Source organism: Lithobates pipiens, unplaced genomic scaffold, assembly GCF_037356315.1.
Source record: "Lithobates pipiens isolate NorthernLeopardFrog02 unplaced genomic scaffold, aLitPip1_a1.2 Scaffold_13, whole genome shotgun sequence".
Taxonomy (NCBI): domain Eukaryota; kingdom Metazoa; phylum Chordata; class Amphibia; order Anura; family Ranidae; genus Lithobates; species Lithobates pipiens.
This window is the reverse complement of record NW_027507718.1, coordinates 533,290,334-533,310,614: the sequence shown is the minus strand read 5'-3', so window position 1 is coordinate 533,310,614 and position 20,281 is coordinate 533,290,334. Positions and strand designations below refer to the sequence as shown.

The window sequence follows — 20,281 nt, the reverse complement described above, 5'->3', positions numbered from 1 at the left end:
CGTCACTTGTCTGTCATTGATGGACGTAACTTGTCTATCATTGATGGATGTCACTTGTCTGTCATTGATGGACGTCACTTGTCTGTCATTGATGGACGTCACTTGTCTGTCATTGATGGACGTCACTTGTCTATCATTGATGGACGTCACTTGTCTGTCATTGATGGAAGTCACTTGTCTGTCATTGATGGACGTCACTTGTCTGTCATTGATGGATGTCACTTGTCTATCATTGATGGACGTCACTTGTCTATCATTGATGGACGTCACTTGTCTATCATTGATGGACAGTACTTGTCTATCATTGATGGACGTCACTTGTCTGTCATTGATGGACGTCACTTGTCTGTCATTGATGGACGTCCCTTGTCTATCATTGATGGACGTCACTTGTCTCTCATTGATGGATGTCACTTGTCTGTCATTGATGGATGTCCCTTGTCTATCATTGATGGACGTCACTTGTCTGTCATTGATGGACGTCACTTATCTGTCACCGATGGATGTCACTCGTTTGTCATTGATGGACGTCACTTGTCTATCATTGATGGACGTCACTTGTCTATCATTGATGGATTGATGGACGTCACTTGTCTATCATTGATGGACGTCACTTGTCTATCATTGATGGACGTCACTTGTCTGTCATTGATGGACGTCCCTTGTCTATCATTGATGGACGTCACTTGTCTCTCATTGATGGATGTCACTTGTCTGTCATTGATGGATGTCCCTTGTCTATCATTGATGGACGTCACTTGTCTGTCATTGATGGACGTCACTTATCTGTCACCGATGGATGTCACTCGTTTGTCATTGATGGACGTCACTTGTCTATCATTGATGGACGTCACTTGTCTATCATTGATGGATTGATGGACGTCACTTGTCTATCATTGATGGACGTCACTTGTCTGTCATTGATGGACGTCACTTGTCTATCATTGCTGGACGTCACTTGTCTATCATTGATGGACATCACTTGTCTGTCATTGATGGACGTCACTTGTCTGTCATTGATGGACGTCACTTGTCTGTCATTGATGGATGTCACTTGTCTGTCATTGATGGACGTCACTTGTCTGTCATTGATGGACGTCACTTGTCTGTCATTGATGGATGTCACTTGTCTATCATTGATGGACGTCACTTGTCTATCATTGATGGATTGATGGACGTCACTTGTCTATCATTGATGGACGTCACTTGTCTATCATTGATGGACGTCACTTGTCTGTCATTGATGGACGTCCCTTGTCTATCATTGATGGACGTCACTTGTCTCTCATTGATGGATGTCACTTGTCTGTCATTGATGGATGTCCCTTGTCTATCATTGATGGACGTCACTTGTCTGTCATTGATGGACGTCACTTATCTGTCACCGATGGATGTCACTCGTTTGTCATTGATGGACGTCACTTGTCTATCATTGATGGACGTCACTTGTCTATCATTGATGGATTGATGGACGTCACTTGTCTATCATTGATGGACGTCACTTGTCTGTCATTGATGGACGTCACTTGTCTATCATTGCTGGACGTCACTTGTCTATCATTGATGGACATCACTTGTCTGTCATTGATGGACGTCACTTGTCTGTCATTGATGGACGTCACTTGTCTGTCATTGATGGATGTCACTTGTCTGTCATTGATGGACGTCACTTGTCTGTCATTGATGGACGTCACTTGTCTGTCATTGATGGATGTCACTTGTCTATCATTGATGGACGTCACTTGTCTATCATTGATGGACGTCACTTGTCTATCATTGATGGACGTCACTTGTCTGTCATTGATTAACGTCACTTGTCTATCATTGATGGACGTCACTTGTCTCTCATTGATGGATGTCACTTGTCTGTCATTGATGGATGTCCCTTGTCTATCATTGATGGATGTCACTTGTCTATCATTGATGGACATCACTTGTCTGTCATTGATGGACGTCACTTGTCTGTCATTGATGGACGTAACTTGTCTATCATTGATGGATGTCACTTGTCTGTCATTGATGGACGTCACTTGTCTGTCATTGATGGACGTCACTTGTCTGTCATTGATGGACGTCACTTGTCTATCATTGATGGACGTCACTTGTCTGTCATTGATGGAAGTCACTTGTCTGTCATTGATGGACGTCACTTGTCTGTCATTGATGGATGTCACTTGTCTATCATTGATGGACGTCACTTGTCTATCATTGATGGACGTCACTTGTCTATCATTGATGGACAGTACTTGTCTATCATTGATGGACGTCACTTGTCTGTCATTGATGGACGTCACTTGTCTGTCATTGATGGACGTCCCTTGTCTATCATTGATGGACGTCACTTGTCTCTCATTGATGGATGTCACTTGTCTGTCATTGATGGATGTCCCTTGTCTATCATTGATGGACGTCACTTGTCTGTCATTGATGGACGTCACTTATCTGTCACCGATGGATGTCACTCGTTTGTCATTGATGGACGTCACTTGTCTATCATTGATGGACGTCACTTGTCTATCATTGATGGATTGATGGACGTCACTTGTCTATCATTGATGGACGTCACTTGTCTATCATTGATGGACGTCACTTGTCTGTCATTGATGGACGTCCCTTGTCTATCATTGATGGACGTCACTTGTCTCTCATTGATGGATGTCACTTGTCTGTCATTGATGGATGTCCCTTGTCTATCATTGATGGACGTCACTTGTCTGTCATTGATGGACGTCACTTATCTGTCACCGATGGATGTCACTCGTTTGTCATTGATGGACGTCACTTGTCTATCATTGATGGACGTCACTTGTCTATCATTGATGGATTGATGGACGTCACTTGTCTATCATTGATGGACGTCACTTGTCTGTCATTGATGGACGTCACTTGTCTATCATTGCTGGACGTCACTTGTCTATCATTGATGGACATCACTTGTCTGTCATTGATGGACGTCACTTGTCTGTCATTGATGGACGTCACTTGTCTGTCATTGATGGATGTCACTTGTCTGTCATTGATGGACGTCACTTGTCTGTCATTGATGGACGTCACTTGTCTGTCATTGATGGATGTCACTTGTCTATCATTGATGGACGTCACTTGTCTATCATTGATGGACGTCACTTGTCTATCATTGATGGACGTCACTTGTCTGTCATTGATTAACGTCACTTGTCTATCATTGATGGACGTCACTTGTCTCTCATTGATGGATGTCACTTGTCTGTCATTGATGGATGTCCCTTGTCTATCATTGATGGATGTCACTTGTCTATCATTGATGGACATCACTTGTCTGTCATTGATGGACGTCACTTGTCTGTCATTGATGGACGTCACTTATCTGTCACCGATGGATGTCACTCGTTTGTCATTGATGGACGTCACTTGTCTATCATTGATGGACGTCACTTGTCTATCATTGATGGACGTCACTTGTCTATCATTGATGGACGTCACTTATCTGTCACTGATGGATGTCACTCGTTTGTCATTGATGGACGTCACTTGTCTATCATTGATGGACGTCACTTGTCTGTCACCAATGGATGTCACTCGACTGTCACAGATGGATGTCACTCGTCTGTCATTGATGGATGTCACTTATTTGTCACCGATAGATGTCACTTGTCTGTCACCGATGGATGTCACTTGTCTATCATTGATGGACATCACTTGTCTGTCACCGATGGATGTCACTTGTCTGTCATCGATGGACGTCACTTGTCTGTCATTCATGGACGTCACTTGTCTATCATTGATGGACGTCACTTGTCTGTCACCTATGGATGTCACTCGTTTGTCATTGATGGACATCACTTGTCTGTCCCCGATGGATGTCACTTGTCTGTCACCGATGGATGTCACTCGTTTGTCATTGATGGACGTCACTTGTCTGTCACCGATGGATTTCACTCATTTGTCATTGATGGACGTCACTTGTCTATCATTGATGGACGTCACTTGTCTGTCATTGATGGACGTCACTTGTCTGTCATTGATGGACGTAACTTGTCTATCATTGATGGATGTCACTTGTCTGTCATTGATGGACGTCACTTGTCTGTCATTGATGGACGTCACTTGTCTGTCATTGATGGACGTCACTTGTCTGTCATTGATGGACGTCACTTGTCTGTCATTGATGGACGTCACTTGTCTATCATTGATGGACGTCACTTGTCTGTCATTGATGGAAGTCACTTGTCTGTCATTGATGGACGTCACTTGTCTGTCATTGATGGATGTCACTTGTCTATCATTGATGGACGTCACTTGTCTATCATTGATGGACAGTACTTGTCTATCATTGATGGACGTCACTTGTCTGTCATTGATGGACGTCACTTGTCTGTCATTGATGGACGTCCCTTGTCTATCATTGATGGACGTCACTTGTCTCTCATTGATGGATGTCACTTGTCTGTCATTGATGGATGTCCCTTGTCTATCATTGATGGACGTCACTTGTCTGTCATTGATGGACGTCACTTATCTGTCACCGATGGATGTCACTCGTTTGTCATTGATGGACGTCACTTGTCTATCATTGATGGACGTCACTTGTCTATCATTGATGGATTGATGGACGTCACTTGTCTATCATTGATGGACGTCACTTGTCTATCATTGATGGACGTCACTTGTCTGTCATTGATGGACGTCCCTTGTCTATCATTGATGGACGTCACTTGTCTCTCATTGATGGATGTCACTTGTCTGTCATTGATGGATGTCCCTTGTCTATCATTGATGGACGTCACTTGTCTGTCATTGATGGACGTCACTTATCTGTCACCGATGGATGTCACTCGTTTGTCATTGATGGACGTCACTTGTCTATCATTGATGGACGTCACTTGTCTATCATTGATGGATTGATGGACGTCACTTGTCTATCATTGATGGACGTCACTTGTCTGTCATTGATGGACGTCACTTGTCTGTCATTGATGGACGTCACTTGTCTATCATTGCTGGACGTCACTTGTCTATCATTGATGGACGTCACTTGTCTGTCATTGATGGACGTCACTTGTCTGTCATTGATGGACGTCACTTGTCTGTCATTGATGGATGTCACTTGTCTGTCATTGATGGACGTCACTTGTCTGTCATTGATGGACGTCACTTGTCTGTCATTGATGGATGTCACTTGTCTATCATTGATGGACGTCACTTGTCTATCATTGATGGACGTCACTTGTCTATCATTGATGGACGTCACTTGTCTGTCATTGATTAACGTCACTTGTCTATCATTGATGGACGTCACTTGTCTCTCATTGATGGATGTCACTTGTCTGTCATTGATGGATGTCCCTTGTCTATCATTGATGGATGTCACTTGTCTGTCATTGATGGACGTCACTTGTCTGTCATTGATGGACGTCACTTATCTGTCACCGATGGATGTCACTCGTTTGTCATTGATGGACGTCACTTGTCTATCATTGATGGACGTCACTTGTCTATCATTGATGGACGTCACTTGTCTATCATTGATGGACGTCACTTATCTGTCACTGATGGATGTCACTCGTTTGTCATTGATGGACGTCACTTGTCTATCATTGATGGACGTCACTTGTCTGTCACCAATGGATGTCACTCGACTGTCACAGATGGATGTCACTCGTCTGTCATTGATGGATGTCACTTATTTGTCACCGATAGATGTCACTTGTCTGTCACCGATGGATGTCACTTGTCTATCATTGATGGACATCACTTGTCTGTCACCGATGGATGTCACTTGTCTGTCATCGATGGACGTCACTTGTCTGTCATTGATGGACGTCACTTGTCTATCATTGATGGACGTCACTTGTCTGTCACCTATGGATGTCACTCGTTTGTCATTGATGGACATCACTTGTCTGTCCCCGATGGATGTCACTTGTCTGTCACCGATGGATGTCACTCGTTTGTCATTGATGGACGTCACTTGTCTGTCACCGATGGATTTCACTCATTTGTCATTGATGGACGTCACTTATCTGTCACCGATGGATGTCACTTGTCTATCATTGATGGACGTCACTTGTCTGTCACCGATGGATGTCACTTGTCTATCATTGATGGACGTCACTTGTCTGTCACCGATGGATGTCACTTGTCTATCATTGATGGACATCACTTGTCTGTCATTGATGGACGTCACTTGTCTGTCATTGATGGACGTCACTTATCTGTCACCGATGGACGTCACTTGTCTGTCATTGATGGACGTCACTTGTCTGTCATTGATGGACGTCACTTGTCTATCATTGATGGACGCCACTTGTCTGTCATTGATTAACGTCACTTGTCTATCATTGATGGACGTCACTTGTCTGTCATTGATGGATGTCACTTGTCTGTCATTGATGGATGTCACTTGTCTATCATTGATGGACGTCACTTGTCTATCATTGATGGACATCACTTGTCTGTCATTGATGGACGTCACTTGTCTGTCATTGATGGACGTCACTTATCTGTCACCGATGGACGTCACTTGTCTGTCATTGATGGACGTCACTTGTCTATCATTGATGGACGTCACTTGTCTATCATTGATGGACGTCACTTATCTGTCACCGATGGATGTCACTCGTTTGTCATTGATGGACGTCACTTGTCTATCATTGATGGACGTCACTTGTCTGTCACCAATGGATGTCACTCGTCTGTCACCGATGGATGTCACTCGTCTGTCATTGATGGATGTCACTTATTTGTCACCGATGGATGTCACTCGTCTGTCATTGATGGATGTCACTTATTTGTCACCGATGGATGTCACTTGTCTGTCACCGATGGATGTCACTCGTCTGTCATTGATGGACATCACTTGTCTGTCACCGATGGATGTCACTTGTCTGTCATCGATGGACGTCACTTGTCTGTCATTGATGGACGTCACTTGTCTGTCATTAATGGACATCACTTGTCTGTCACCGATGGATATCACTCGTTTGTCATTGATGGACGTCACTTGTCTGTCATTGATGGACGTCACTTGTCTGTCATTGATGGACGTCACTTGTCTATCATTGATGGACGTCACTTGTCTGTCACCGATGGATGTCACTCGTTTGTCATTGATGGACGTCACTTATCTGTCACCGATGGATGTCACTTGTCTATCATTGATGGACGTCACTTGTCTGTCACTGATGGATGTCACTTGTCTATCATTGATGGACGTCACTTGTCGGTCACCGATGGATGTCACTTGTCTGTCATTGATGGACGTCACTTGTCTGTCATTCATGGACGTCACTTGTCTGTCATTGATGGATGTCACTTGTCTGTCACCGATGGATGTCACTTGTCTGTCATTGATGGACGTCACTTGTCTGTCATTGATATACATCACTTGTCTGTCATTGATGGACGTCACTTGTCTATCATTGATGGACGTCACTTGTCTGTCATTGATGGATGTCACTTGTCTGTCATTGATGGATGTCACTTGTCTGTCATTGATGGACGTCACTTGTCTATCATTGATGGACGTCACTTGTCGGTCACCGATGGATGTCACTTGTCTGTCATTGATGGACGTCACTTGTCTGTCATTCATGGACGTCACTTGTCTGTCACCGATGGACGTCACTTGTCTGTCATTGATGGACGTCACTTGTCTGTCATTCATGGACGTCACTTGTCTGTCATTGATGGACGTCACTTGTCTGTCATTGATGGACGTCACTTGTCTATCATTGATGGACGTCACTTGTCTGTCATTGATGGACGTCACTTGTCTGTCATTGATGGATGTCACTTGTCTGTCATTGATGGACGTCACTTGTCTGTCATTGATGGACGTCACTTGTCTATCATTGATGGACGTCACTTGTCTATCATGTGTGGGCTCCCACAGACTTTTTCTTCCCAAAATTTCGGCAGGCTTAGAAATAAGACTTGACTCAAAATTGTGACTCCGCCTGTCTGTGTGCTAGTCTGCTGGACTTTTGAAATGAACGGACTTCCCCGCACACGGAGAAAAGTCTGTTCATTTTGAACGTGACTCCAGGTAGACGGGACTAGCGAAGGAAGTTAATGTCTCTGCCTCCATCGGCGAGATTGACGCTTTGCTGGCCCCGCCTCCTGGTTTGGAACACCGAAAAAAAAGGAGTGGAGGTCCCCCCAAAGTCCATACCAGACCCTTATCCAAGCACGCAGCCCGGCTGGTCAGGAAAGGGGGCGGGGGCGAGCGAGTGGCCCCCTGTCCTGAACTGTACCAGGCCGCGTGCTCTCAACATGGGGGGGTGCTTTGGGGATGGGGGGCCCTGTAGCCCCCCCACCCCAAAGCACTTTGTCCCCATGTTGATAAGGACAAGGGCCTCTTCCCGACAACCCTGGCCGTTGGTTGTCGGGGTCTGCGGTGTTTGCGGGCGGGGGGCTTATCGGAATCCGAGGGAATCTGAGGAACAAAAAGGCCCCCAAATCCCGGCCCCCCACCCTATGTGAATGAGTATGGGGTACACCTGGGAGAAAAAAGTGTATAAATAAAAAGAACACAACACAGGATTTTAAAGTAGTTTATTAGGCAGCTCCAGGGGTCTTCTTATTCCTATCTCTTTTTCCTGCTTTATGCAAAGGCCCCTGCCTAAATCTGACTACCCTTCTTCCTGCATCTTGTCAAAACCCTCCCTGAACCTGAATAATATTCTGCCTGCTGCCTGCCAAGACCCCTACCTAGACTTACCTACTCTTCTGTCTACTTCCTGCCAAGATTCCTGCCTGTATCTCACTACTCTTCTCCCTGTTTTCCTGCTAAGACCCCTGCTTAGACCTGACTATTTTTTACCTGCTGCATGCCAATACTCCTGCCTGGACCTGACTATTCTTCTGCCTGCCGCCTGCCAAGACTCCTGCCTGGACCTGATTGATCTTCTGCCTGCTGCCTCCCACAACTTCTGCCTGGACCTGACTGCTCTTCTGCATGCTGCGTGCCAAGACCCATGTCTAGACTTGACTACTCTTTTGCCTGTCAAAACCCTTGCATGGACCTGACTATTCTTCTATCTGCTCCCTGTAAAGACCCCTGCATGGACCTGACTACTCTCCTATCTGCTGCCTGCCAAGACCCCTGCTTGGATCTAATTCATCTTTTGCCTGCTTCATGTAAAGCCCCCTGCCTCAATTTGACTACTCTTCTGTCTGCTTTTTTCCTGTCAAGACCCCTGCTTGGACCTGACTATTCTTCTGCCTGCTGCCTGCCAAGACTCATTCCTGTACCTGACTATTTGTCTGCCTGCCTGGAACTGACTGCTCTTCTGCCTACTGCTTCCCAAGACTCCTGCCTGGACCTGACTATTCTTCTGCCTGCCACCTGCTAAAACCCTTTCCTGGACCTGACTGCTCTGCTGCCTGCCAAGACACCTGCCTGGAGAGACTGGAGAACACGTGAGAGAGTCAGCAGCCCCCCCCCCCCCCCCCCCCCAGCTGGCTGGACATTACTATATATATTATTGGTGAGCAATATTTCATATTTGCCTTATTTATGTAATATTGTTCAGTCCCGACTGTAACAAATAAAGATAAGATATATACATACACTATACAATATCTCACAAAAGTAAGTACACCCCTCACATTTTTGTATTAATATTTTCTTCCATTTTTTTCATGTGACAACACTGAAGAAATGACACTGCTGGCAACAAAAGTCAGTACACCCCTTAGTGAAAATGTCCAAATTGGGCCCAAAGTGTCAATATTTTGTGTGGCCACCATTATTTTCCAGTACTGCCTTAACCCTCTTGGGCATGGAGGTCACCAGAGCTTCACAGGTCACCACTGGAGTCCTCTTCCCCTCCTCCATGATGACATCACAAAGTTGGTGGATGTTGGAGACCTTGCGCTCCTCCACCTTCCATTTGAGGATGTCCCACAGATGGTCAATAGGGTTTAGGTCTGGAGACATGCTTGGCCAGTCCATCACCTTTACCCTCAGCTTCTTTAGCAAGGCAGTGGTGGTCTTGGAGGTGTGTTTGGATTGGTTATCATGTTGGAATACTGCCCTGCGGCCCAGTCTCTGAAGGGAGGGGATCATGCTCTGCTTCAGTATGTCACAGTACATGTTGGCATTCATGGTCCCCTCAATGATCTGTAGCCCCCCAGTGCCGGCAGCACTCATGCAGCCCCAGACCATGACACCCCCACCACCATGCCTGACTGTAGACAAGACACACTTGTCTTTGTCCTCCTCACCTGGTTGCCCCCACACACGCTTGTCACCATCTGACACCAAATACCTTTATCTTGGTCTCATCAGACCACAGGACATGGTTCCAGTAATCCATCTCCTTAGTCTGCTTGTCTTCAGCAAACTGTTTGTGGTCTTTCTTGTGCATCATCTTTAGAAGAGGCTTCCTTCTGGGATGACAGCCATGCAGACCAATTTAATGCAGTGTGTGGTGTATGGTCTGAGCACTGACAGGCTGACCCCCCCCCCCCCCACCCCTACAACCTCTGCAGCAATGCTGGCAGCACTCATACGTCTATTTCCCAAAGACAACCTCTGGATATGACGCTGATCACGTGACCTCAACTTCTTTGGTGGACCATGGTGAGGCCTGTTCTGAGGGGAACCTGTCCTGTTATACCGCTGTATGGTCTTGGCCACCGTGCTGCAGATCAGTTTCAGGGTCTTGGTAATCTTCTTATAGCCTAGGCCATCTTTATGTAGAGCAACAATTCTTATCTTCAGATCCTCAGAGAGTTCTTTGCCATGAGGTGCCATGTTGTACTTCCAGTGACCAGTATGAGAGAGTGAGAGCGATAACACCAAATATAACACACCTGCAACCCATTCCCACCTGAGACCTTGTAACACTAACGAGTCACGTGACACCGGGGAGGGAAAATGGCTAATTGGGTCCAATCTGGAGATTTTCACTTAGGGGTGTACTGACTTTTGCTGCCAGCGGTTTAGACATTAATGGCTGTGTGTTGAGTTATTTTGAGGGGACAGGAAATTTACACTGTTATACAAGCTGTACACTCACTACTTTACATTGTAGACAAGTGTCATTTCTTCAGTGTTGTCACATGAAAAGAGAGGAGAAAAGATTTACACAAATGTGAGGGGTGTACTTATTTTTGTCAGATACTGTACTAAGCCTTTCATTGTCCAGCTTGCCACAAAGAAATGGAAGGGAGACTTTGGCTGCTACGGGCAACACAGACAGTTCTTTTTGCTGTGAGAAGCTTCTTCCTGACAGAGTTTCTCTCTTATTCTACATATGTGTGAATAACATGTTCACCGCCGGAGTTCTGTCTCCTCTCTACGAGGCTCAGGATTTTATCATCATTATTTATTTCCAGGTGACTGAAGATCAGAAGATCTCCACGGGCACAGAAGATGATCCGGATCTGATCTATGAGAACATGGAGGTGACCCCATCCTGAGATGTTTACGTGTCTCCTTGTGTAGAGCCAATTGTCTGTCACCGATGGACGTCACTCGTCTGTCACCGATGGACGTCACTTATCTGTCACCATTGGATGTGACTTATATGTCACCGATGGACGTCACTCTTCTGTCACTGATGGACGTCACTCTTCTGTCACTGATGGATGTCACTCTTCTGTCACCGTTGGATGTCTCTCGTCTGTCACCGATGGACGTCACTTATCTGTCACCATTGGATGTGACTTATATGTCACCGATGGACGTCACTCTTCTGTCACTGATGGACGTCACTCTTCTGTCACTGATGGATGTCACTCTTCTGTCACCGTTGGATGTCTCTCGTCTGTCACCGATGGATGTCACTCTTCTGTCACTGATGGATGTCACTCATCTGTCACCGATGGATGTCACTCTTCTGTCACTGATGGATGTCACTCTTCTGTCACCGTTGGATGTGACTTATATGTCACCGATGGATGTCACTCTTCTGTCACCGTTGGATGTCTCTCGTCTGTCACTGATGGATGTCACTCTTCTGTCACCGTTGGATGTCACTCATCTGTCACCATTGGATGTGACTTATATGTCACCGATGGATGTCACTCTTCTGTCACTGATGGATGTCACTCGTCTGTCACCATTGGATGTCACTCTTCTGTCACCGTTGGATGTCACTCATCTGTCACCGTTGGATGTGACTTATATGTCACCGATGGACATCACCACTGCGTTGCTTCATTCAAAGTCCCAGCTCCTTGCCCCCCATTTCATTTAGATAGGGATGGAGGCAACCAACCTTACCAGGTCATCGCCTCATTTGAAGTCTCTTTTTTTTCATTCATACAGGGGTGGAAGCACATCGTCTCTTTCTAGTTTGGTCTGATTAATCCAGATTTTTATTTTATATGACTTCATTAACTTGCCTATTGTCTTCTCTCTCTTGGGTTAACCCCATCTCCCCCGCCTATTGCCATCTCCCATCCCGTTATTAGATATAGCTATCTCTGTGTGGTGCATTGCCCAGGTAGGAGTCCTCGGCTCCATCATTTCCGGGAGCTGCAATGAGTCCCGCAGGCCTTCCTCCTCCCCCCTCCTTCCAGGGTGGGTGGACGTCCCTCCCGCCGTGCATCAATGTCACGCAGAGTTGTTTTACCCCCCCCCTCGTGGCTGTTTCTATCAATGACATTGGTGCCGGTTTTGGGCGGCTTGTCCACCCAGTTGTAGGCGCCTCTCCTCCACAATTACTCGCCAGCGTGGCATTGGTGGGCGTGGCGGCTGTGCCCTTATAGGCTTCATCCGGGGCGGGTGTTTCACAATGGCAGTGTTATCACACTGGTTTACTCCTATGTATCACTTTAGGGCTCTATGCGCTAGTCTCAGGTAAATTATCACTCATTTTTATCATCAGTTTTTATTGGCACGTTTAGGTTGATTCTTATCTCTTTTGTTTGGTGATTTTGTTTCTCATTTCTAATTATTTCAACACTTTAAACCTATACTAGCTCGGACCGGACTGATACTCTTCACTTTCCCCTTGTGCTATCCTTTGCCGAGTATAGGACTGTCAGGTCACCTTGAGGCGAGGTGACAGATGCACACCGAAGGGATCCGGAGTGCACCGCAAGGTTGTGGACCCTACGGCTGACTGCTGCGGACGGGAGACCGATCCCACCGAGGTTAGAGCATAAGATTCCCTGGGGCACGGAGTCTAAGAGCCAGCAGGTGTTCACCAGCGCCTCTAGTGGTGAGGATGGACTTGGCTGCAACTGGCTCCAGGTAGCGACCCCCAGGATCCCCCAGCTCGCACCCACAGTAGGCAACAGGAGGACAGGGATAGTGAGGGATAAAGCCAAGGTCGGGGCCACAAGCAGACAGGAATCGTCAGGGACACGCCAATAGGTCAGGATCACAGGCAAACAGGGATAGTCAAGGACACGCCAAAGTCAGTAACGGAACAACAGAAGAGCACACGGCAGGTAACAGGAAGCCAAACACACAAAGGAATACACAATGGTTGATTAGCAGGGCTGGCCTGCAGTGCACAGGTTAATATAGAGTTCTCTGATAGGAGCTAGGGTGGAGCCATGCCAGAGGATGGATTACAAAAGCAGTCAGGTGAGGGTCGGCTGGTCTCTAGAGATGAACACATGGAGACAGGTAAGCAGACCAACTCTATTGCATAACCATGACAAGGACATATTGTACGTTGTGATTAATCACTTATGGACCGCCGCCATCCTTATACGTCGGCGGTTTGAAGAGGATGCTATGGCAGCAGCTAGCATAACCCCGGTATCTTCTTCTTTAACGGGCGTTCCGCTTTCAGATAAAAGGGGTCTCTGCGGCGGATTCATATTGAAGAGGCGGGGCTTCAACTGTGTAGCGCGCTGTGGCGGATTAATCCCTCTAAACCCGAAAACAAAGAAATACTCCGCTTACTGTCCCCCCCTCCCCCACTGAGCACAGGGGGCCCGCAAACGTTCGTTTTGTAAAAAAGCCACACCATGGGGGATTAGCTTATTGGGGGACAGGATTTGGGAGTCCCCGCCCGCTCTCTACCTCTGGACCCCCCCCCGCTGAGATGACAGATCCAGGGGACAGATCCGGGGACAGACCGGCTCCGGGGACAGCGCCCCCAGTCCAGGGGACTGTCCCCGGAAACTGAGGACGTCTGGTGGTCACCCTACCTTGGGGGATCTCTGGCTCTTAGTGCCACACTTCTATCATGCAGGTATATTTTGTAAATACTTCAGAGAGTGGAGTCTATACAGTTTTTTTATTTATAGTCTATTTATTTTATACCTTTTTCTCCTTGGCAGGGAATTTATCTCCATCATATTACATTCATCCAATTCACGTCTATGTTCCTGGAGAGTGGATACATCCACAAAATGCATAGAGATATTACAGGGATATGCAATTAGCGGACCTCTAGCTGTTGCCGAACTACAAATCCCATGAGGCACAGCAAGACTCCGACAGCCACAAGCATGACACCCAGAGGCAGAGGGATGATGAGACTTGTAGTTTTGCAACAGCTGGAGGTCCACTAATTGCATATCCCTGATCTATTATGTGCCGTGTTCTCATGTATTACATGTTTTACTGGATATATCATTTTTAGTATATGTATTACCAATTGTTTGCAATCATGTGGCTGCCCTTATTGTATGTACATTGATCTTTATGAATTGTATTGGACATTATATGTTGTGTCTTTGATGATCACTATTATCTATTACTATACCGATTTCCAATAAAATTGTACTTGTTACCTATGTGCTTCATTCAAAGTCCCAACTCCTTGCCCCCCCCCACCCACGCGTTTCATTTAGATAGGTATGGAGGCAACAGACTTCACCAGGTCACCGCCCCCTTTTAAAGTCCCAAGTGTCCTCCCCTTTTTTCCAGTCATCACTCTGTTATGTTTGTTTGGGATTTTGTTATGTTTTGTAGGTTCTTCTTCTTTCACTATAAAGTATTTTTATTATTTCATAATAACAGAATGTGACAATTCTATGTACTGAGTATGTGACGGGAGTCACTTTGGGTGGGGGGCTTGTGGAGCGTATATAATAACCTTGGCCAACAGTTGCAGAGATTCTCTGATAGGCTCCTCCACTTTATTATCTCATCAATCCTACTAAGGAACGCTCATGGAGTATGGAGAAAACCACAAACAAATAAAACATAAAAGGCCAAACAATAAAAAGAAAAAGAATCATTTGAACAGAAAGAAACGGCAAATTTTCAGTAAACATAAGTAGGAAATCCCTGCATACCTTCAGCTGACTTCTGAAACATTCAGTGCCTTAGTACAGTTTTTTCTCAAGGCGCCCCAACAGGTCATGTTTTCCGGCTTTCCCTTATTTTGCACGGGTGATTTGATCAGTTTCCCTGCCTTAGTAATTACCACAGCCGTTTCATCTGAGGGAAATCCTGAAAACACGACCTGTCTGGGCACCTTGAGGACCGGAGTTGAGAAACACTGCCTTGGTGCATATGCAATAGAACCTATTATAAGGAACATTAACGTGTTGTATTAGGGCAGCCCATTCTGAACATGCTGCTCAGAAGGCGATGAATACTGTATATAATTAGATATAGGGACAGACAGCACACGGGGGGAGGGGGGAGCAGTGTAGACATGTGAACTGACAAAAAATTTGTTCATTTTCGTTTCATTTGTTTTTTTGCTTTTTTAAAAAATTCGGAAATTCAGAAATTCGGATTTTAAAATTTTTGAATTTCTGAAATTTTCTGATTTCGAATTTGTATTTGTATTCGTTACGTACACTAACAGATAAATTTGAAAGAAAATTGCAATACCTATCATTTATTAGTTAGTTATTATTCGTTATTATTTCAGATTTTACTGATTTTCTCCATTTTTTTCGGATTTTCAAGTTTTCACATTTTTAAAATTTCAAAAATTCAGAAATTCCACAATTTGAAAATTCTAAAATTTGAAAATTTGAAAATCCCCCAAAAAATGGAGAAAATCAGTAAAATCTGAAATAATAACTAATAATAACTAACTATTAAATTATAGGTATTGGAATTTTCTTTCAAATTTATCTGTTAGTGAACGTAACGAATACAAATTTATCCGAAGTTACGACTTATCCAAAATAATGAATGCCGCATCTAAACAAATGGAATGGAACAAATTAATAATAAATAATAATAATAGGTTTTATTATTGTTATTTATTATTATTAGATCATTACATTACATTTGTTTATATACATCATTTGATATTTCAGATAATTCGTGACTTTGGATAAATTCGTACTCATTACGTTCACTAACAGCCAAATTTGAAAGTAAATTCCAATATTTTCAGATATTCATTCTTATTTTTGGATTTTCAAATTTTCAAATTTCTGAAATTTAGAATTTTCATATTTACTAATTTTGAATTTTCGAATTTCCGAACTTCAGAATTTCCAAAATATCTAATTTCTGAATTTCCAATTTCTGAATTTCTGAAATTTCCAAGATACGAAATTTCCAAGTTACTAATTTTCGGAAATTCGGGAATTAACTAATTTGTCAAAATTTGTTAAAAAACGAATTTGGAACGAAACAAATAGCACATGTCTAGAGCAGTGACACAGCACTGGAGAGAACAGAGAAACCAGAGGTGCCGTCACAGGTGTACCCCTAATTGGAGATAATGGAGAAGATCTTGCACCGGATGACTGCACAGGTGATTTGATGAAGGAGAAGATCTTGCACTGGATGACTACACAGGTGATCTGCTATGAAATGTCAGCATTTCTTTGTTGTACACATGCAAGGTTTCCACATAGTATAAACAGGTGTTGGCCACCTCTGGTCATCAGGGAGGCTTCCGGTGTTATTAGTACTCATAGGACTTTTCTCCCAGGGGGCACCTCCTCCATAGGTACACCTCTCCTGGGACCCTCCAGGGAAGCAACCTCATACAGGGAACTCTTGGACTGACCCACAAGGCTTTCTGCAATCCGCCCTAGCCCCTACCTCCATATGGGACAGAAAGTCTACAGCTCGACTACCTGGGTGCAGGTCTATTCCTCCAGGCCTCCCGTCCTTCCCAGGGCCTACATGTGTTGGTTTAATCCACATAGGTGTGCCCCAAATCTGTGTGTGCTCCCTACCTGATTTCTATATGGGTGCTAACTCACCCCTGATATCACTGCAGGAGGGATCTACCTAAAAGGGGACTAACACCTGATTACACTGGCTGTTGTGACTGACATTATGTTGATACAGAGCCAACTAGTTGGAAAGCTGCTAACTCCACCTGCCTACATGCTTGTTGAGCCGTATAGGGAGCTATGCTGTCACTGTACACAGACAAGCCTAGAGATCCGAAACCACAAAAAATCTAGGACATTTTGGACTTTCATGGTACGATATAGACTTACAATACTGAAACAGTTTTATATAAAAATTACAAATTTATTGAACAAAAAAAAGATATATATATATATATATATATATATATATATAACCTCAACAATGGACATGTAATATACGAAGGGTGGCAATTATCCCATAACAGAGGGCACCTATAACAATAAAATTTTCTCTGATATAAACTGGAAAATAATAAGTGCATTAATCCATAATAGAATATACAGTATTAGTCTTTATCCAGTTATAGACTCTACATGTTTCGCAGTGACCCGCTTCTTCAGGAGTATGATTCAGAGAAATATTGTTCACCAAGGCCAGCACCAACAAAACTAAGCGTCTCAAGGCTAAAATGTCCAGTCTCCCAGGTGAGTGTGGGATCCAGGTGATGGTAAGATGATATCACGAAAACCACAGTATCTTCAAAAACGTATGGTGAGCGGCGGTCTGCATGGCGGCGGGGTTTCTTTGTGGAGTAGGCTTCTTGGTATTGATGGTTGCTATGTGCATGGCTTAAAGTGATCCTTAGCCTCAGTACTTACCATTTGCTAATAGACCCCTGGTTGGACACTTGGTTTCTAGTTATGATATACTTTCCCGGTCCAAGTTGAATGACCGATTTTCTTACTCATGAAACCCTTGATTTAGAACCTTCAATTTCTACTGGCCTTTAGTCTACCACTAGTTCCAAGCCCTCCAATGAGGACTGCTTTCTCCTCAGCCCTGCCCTTGCTACATATCATTTTATGAAGATACTGTGGTTTTCGTTATACCATCTTACCTTCACCTGGTTCCCACACTCGCCCGGGAGACTGCAAATTTTGGCCTTGAGACGCTTCGTTTTGTTGGTACTGGCCTTGGTGAACAATATTTCTCCGAATCAGTTTCCTGAAGAAGCGGGTCACCCCGAAAAACATGTAGAGTCTACAACTGGATAAAGACGAATACCATATTTTCTATTACGGATTAACACACTTATTATTTTCCAGTTTATGTCAGAGAAAATTGTTATATGTGCCCTCTGTTATGGGATAATTGGAACCCTTTGTATATTATATGTCCATTGTTGAGGATATACCTTTTTTTAAATCGTTTTTTGTTTAATAAATTTGTATTTTTATATAAAACTGTTTCAGTATTGCGAGTCTATATCTGTAATGCCACGTACACACGATCAAACAATCGGGTGGAAAAGTCCGGCAAACTCAAGTCCCACCGTGTGTAGCCTCCGGCATACTTTTTTGACCCGAAAGTACGGCGGACTTAGAAAGTAGTTTTGCACTCCAATCTTCCATGTGTGTATGCCAGTCCGCCATACTTTTGAAATGAACGGACTTTTCCCACCCGGAGAAAAGTCCGCTCATTTCGAGCGGGTCTCCAGGTAGATGGGGCCCGCAAAGGAGACGTCGCTGGCCCCGCCACCTGGTATGGACTTAAAGGGGCCGCTCGCTCGTCCCCCCCTTTCCTGGCCGGCCGGGCAGTGTGCTCAGACAAGGGTCTGATGTGGACCTGGGGGGACCCCCACGCCGATATTTTTCGGCGTTGGGGTTCCCCTTTAAGTCCATACGAGGTGGCGGGGCCAGCGACGTCTCCTTCGCGGGCCCCGCCTACCTGGAGACACGCTCGAAATGAGCGGACTTACCTCCGCGTGTGTGGGCGAGTCCGTTCATTTCAAAAGTACGGCGGATAGTACGGCAGACTTAGTACGCCAGACTTAGTACGCCGTATTAGTCCGCTGAAAAAGTACCGTGTGTGGGCAAGTAGCCCGTTCGGAAAGTCCGACGGACAGTCTGGCCGGAAGTCCGCCAGACTAAGTCCGCCGGATAGTTGGCTACGTGTGTACGCGGCATAAGAGAAGTCCGGCTAACGGACACGCATCTGCGCACAAGCATAGGCACACCAGTGTGTGTAAAAAGATGGACTTGTATTGGCGCATGCACGGGCGCGCACAGGAGCACGTGCACGTATGGGCGCCAAGTAAGCCTATGTAAACTGAACACTGAAGATTGCTGAGTGGTCTTTCAGTTAGTGTTTGTTTACCTGATTCTGTTCCAGCTTCCTGTGTCTTGACCCGGCTTCATCTGAACCTTCTCCTTGACCTCTGCCTACCTACCTGATCCCGGCTTGTGTTTGACTCTGCTTCTGCCCGATGTTCCTTACCTTGCTGCCCATCTGTGTACTGAACCCGGCCTGTGTCCAGATTCTGCCTCTCATCTTGGTACTTGCTCTTTTTGGCCGTTGATAACCTCCTGGCTTACGTCCCGGCTATGCCTCCATCTGCTGACCCAGCGATACAGAGATCCGGTTCTCAGAGCCTACCCAGCGCTCTTCATTTTTTGAATGGCTTCTATTACATTTATAGGACGAAGGTACTCTAAATATATTCTTTTCTATTTCAGTAGCCTAATAATATTTTAAGCCTAGAGATTCAGTAACAACTGTACTTAGACTTGTACCAGCTAGGATATCCCTGATTCAGAGCCTCTCCTGAGATAATAATGGTAATGAGTAAATCAGAGACTACCAGCGTAGAGCACACAATAAGGTCACATATAGTACACAGTGGAGAGGGGGTGGGGGTTAGTAGTTCATCAATAAGAATGACCATAAATTGGGTTTCAGTCTGGGGTGGAGCTGACAGCTAACACAGACAGAATGGGACTAAATGATATACAAACGTCTCCTGGATGCACAGAAAATATTACAGTGAGACTTTTTCTTTAAATCAGACCTTCCCTTATATAAAACACCTCAATCCTCCCCTCTCCACAATCTGAAAAAACATTTTTTGTTTCTTACTTTTGTTTTTACACTTGTAGCAGCCATAACCCTTTGCAGGGCAGCCATAACTTTTTTTTACCTCCGCTTGGCTTGTTCTTACATGTCTAGGGGTTCCCAGGGTTGGTACCCAACAACTTTGGATGCTGAAACCAATAATAAAGCCCCTTTATTTGCAGGGGTAACGTC

General features: G+C 44.9%; 1 protein-coding gene across 2 annotated transcripts in view; it reads left to right on the top strand.

The window, feature by feature from the left end:
• Positions 1-14,680, top strand: part of LOC143975704 (uncharacterized) — a 60,260-nt gene extending 45,580 nt beyond the window's left edge. For both annotated transcript variants that reach the window (XM_077478201.1, XM_077478199.1), the window contains one exon: positions 11,326-14,680. In XM_077478201.1, the coding sequence (XP_077334327.1) occupies positions 11,326-11,409 (84 nt within the window). In that variant the 3' untranslated portion in view covers positions 11,410-14,680. The remainder of the gene's footprint in view (positions 1-11,325) is intronic.
• The last annotated feature ends 5,601 nt before the right edge of the window (positions 14,681-20,281 follow it).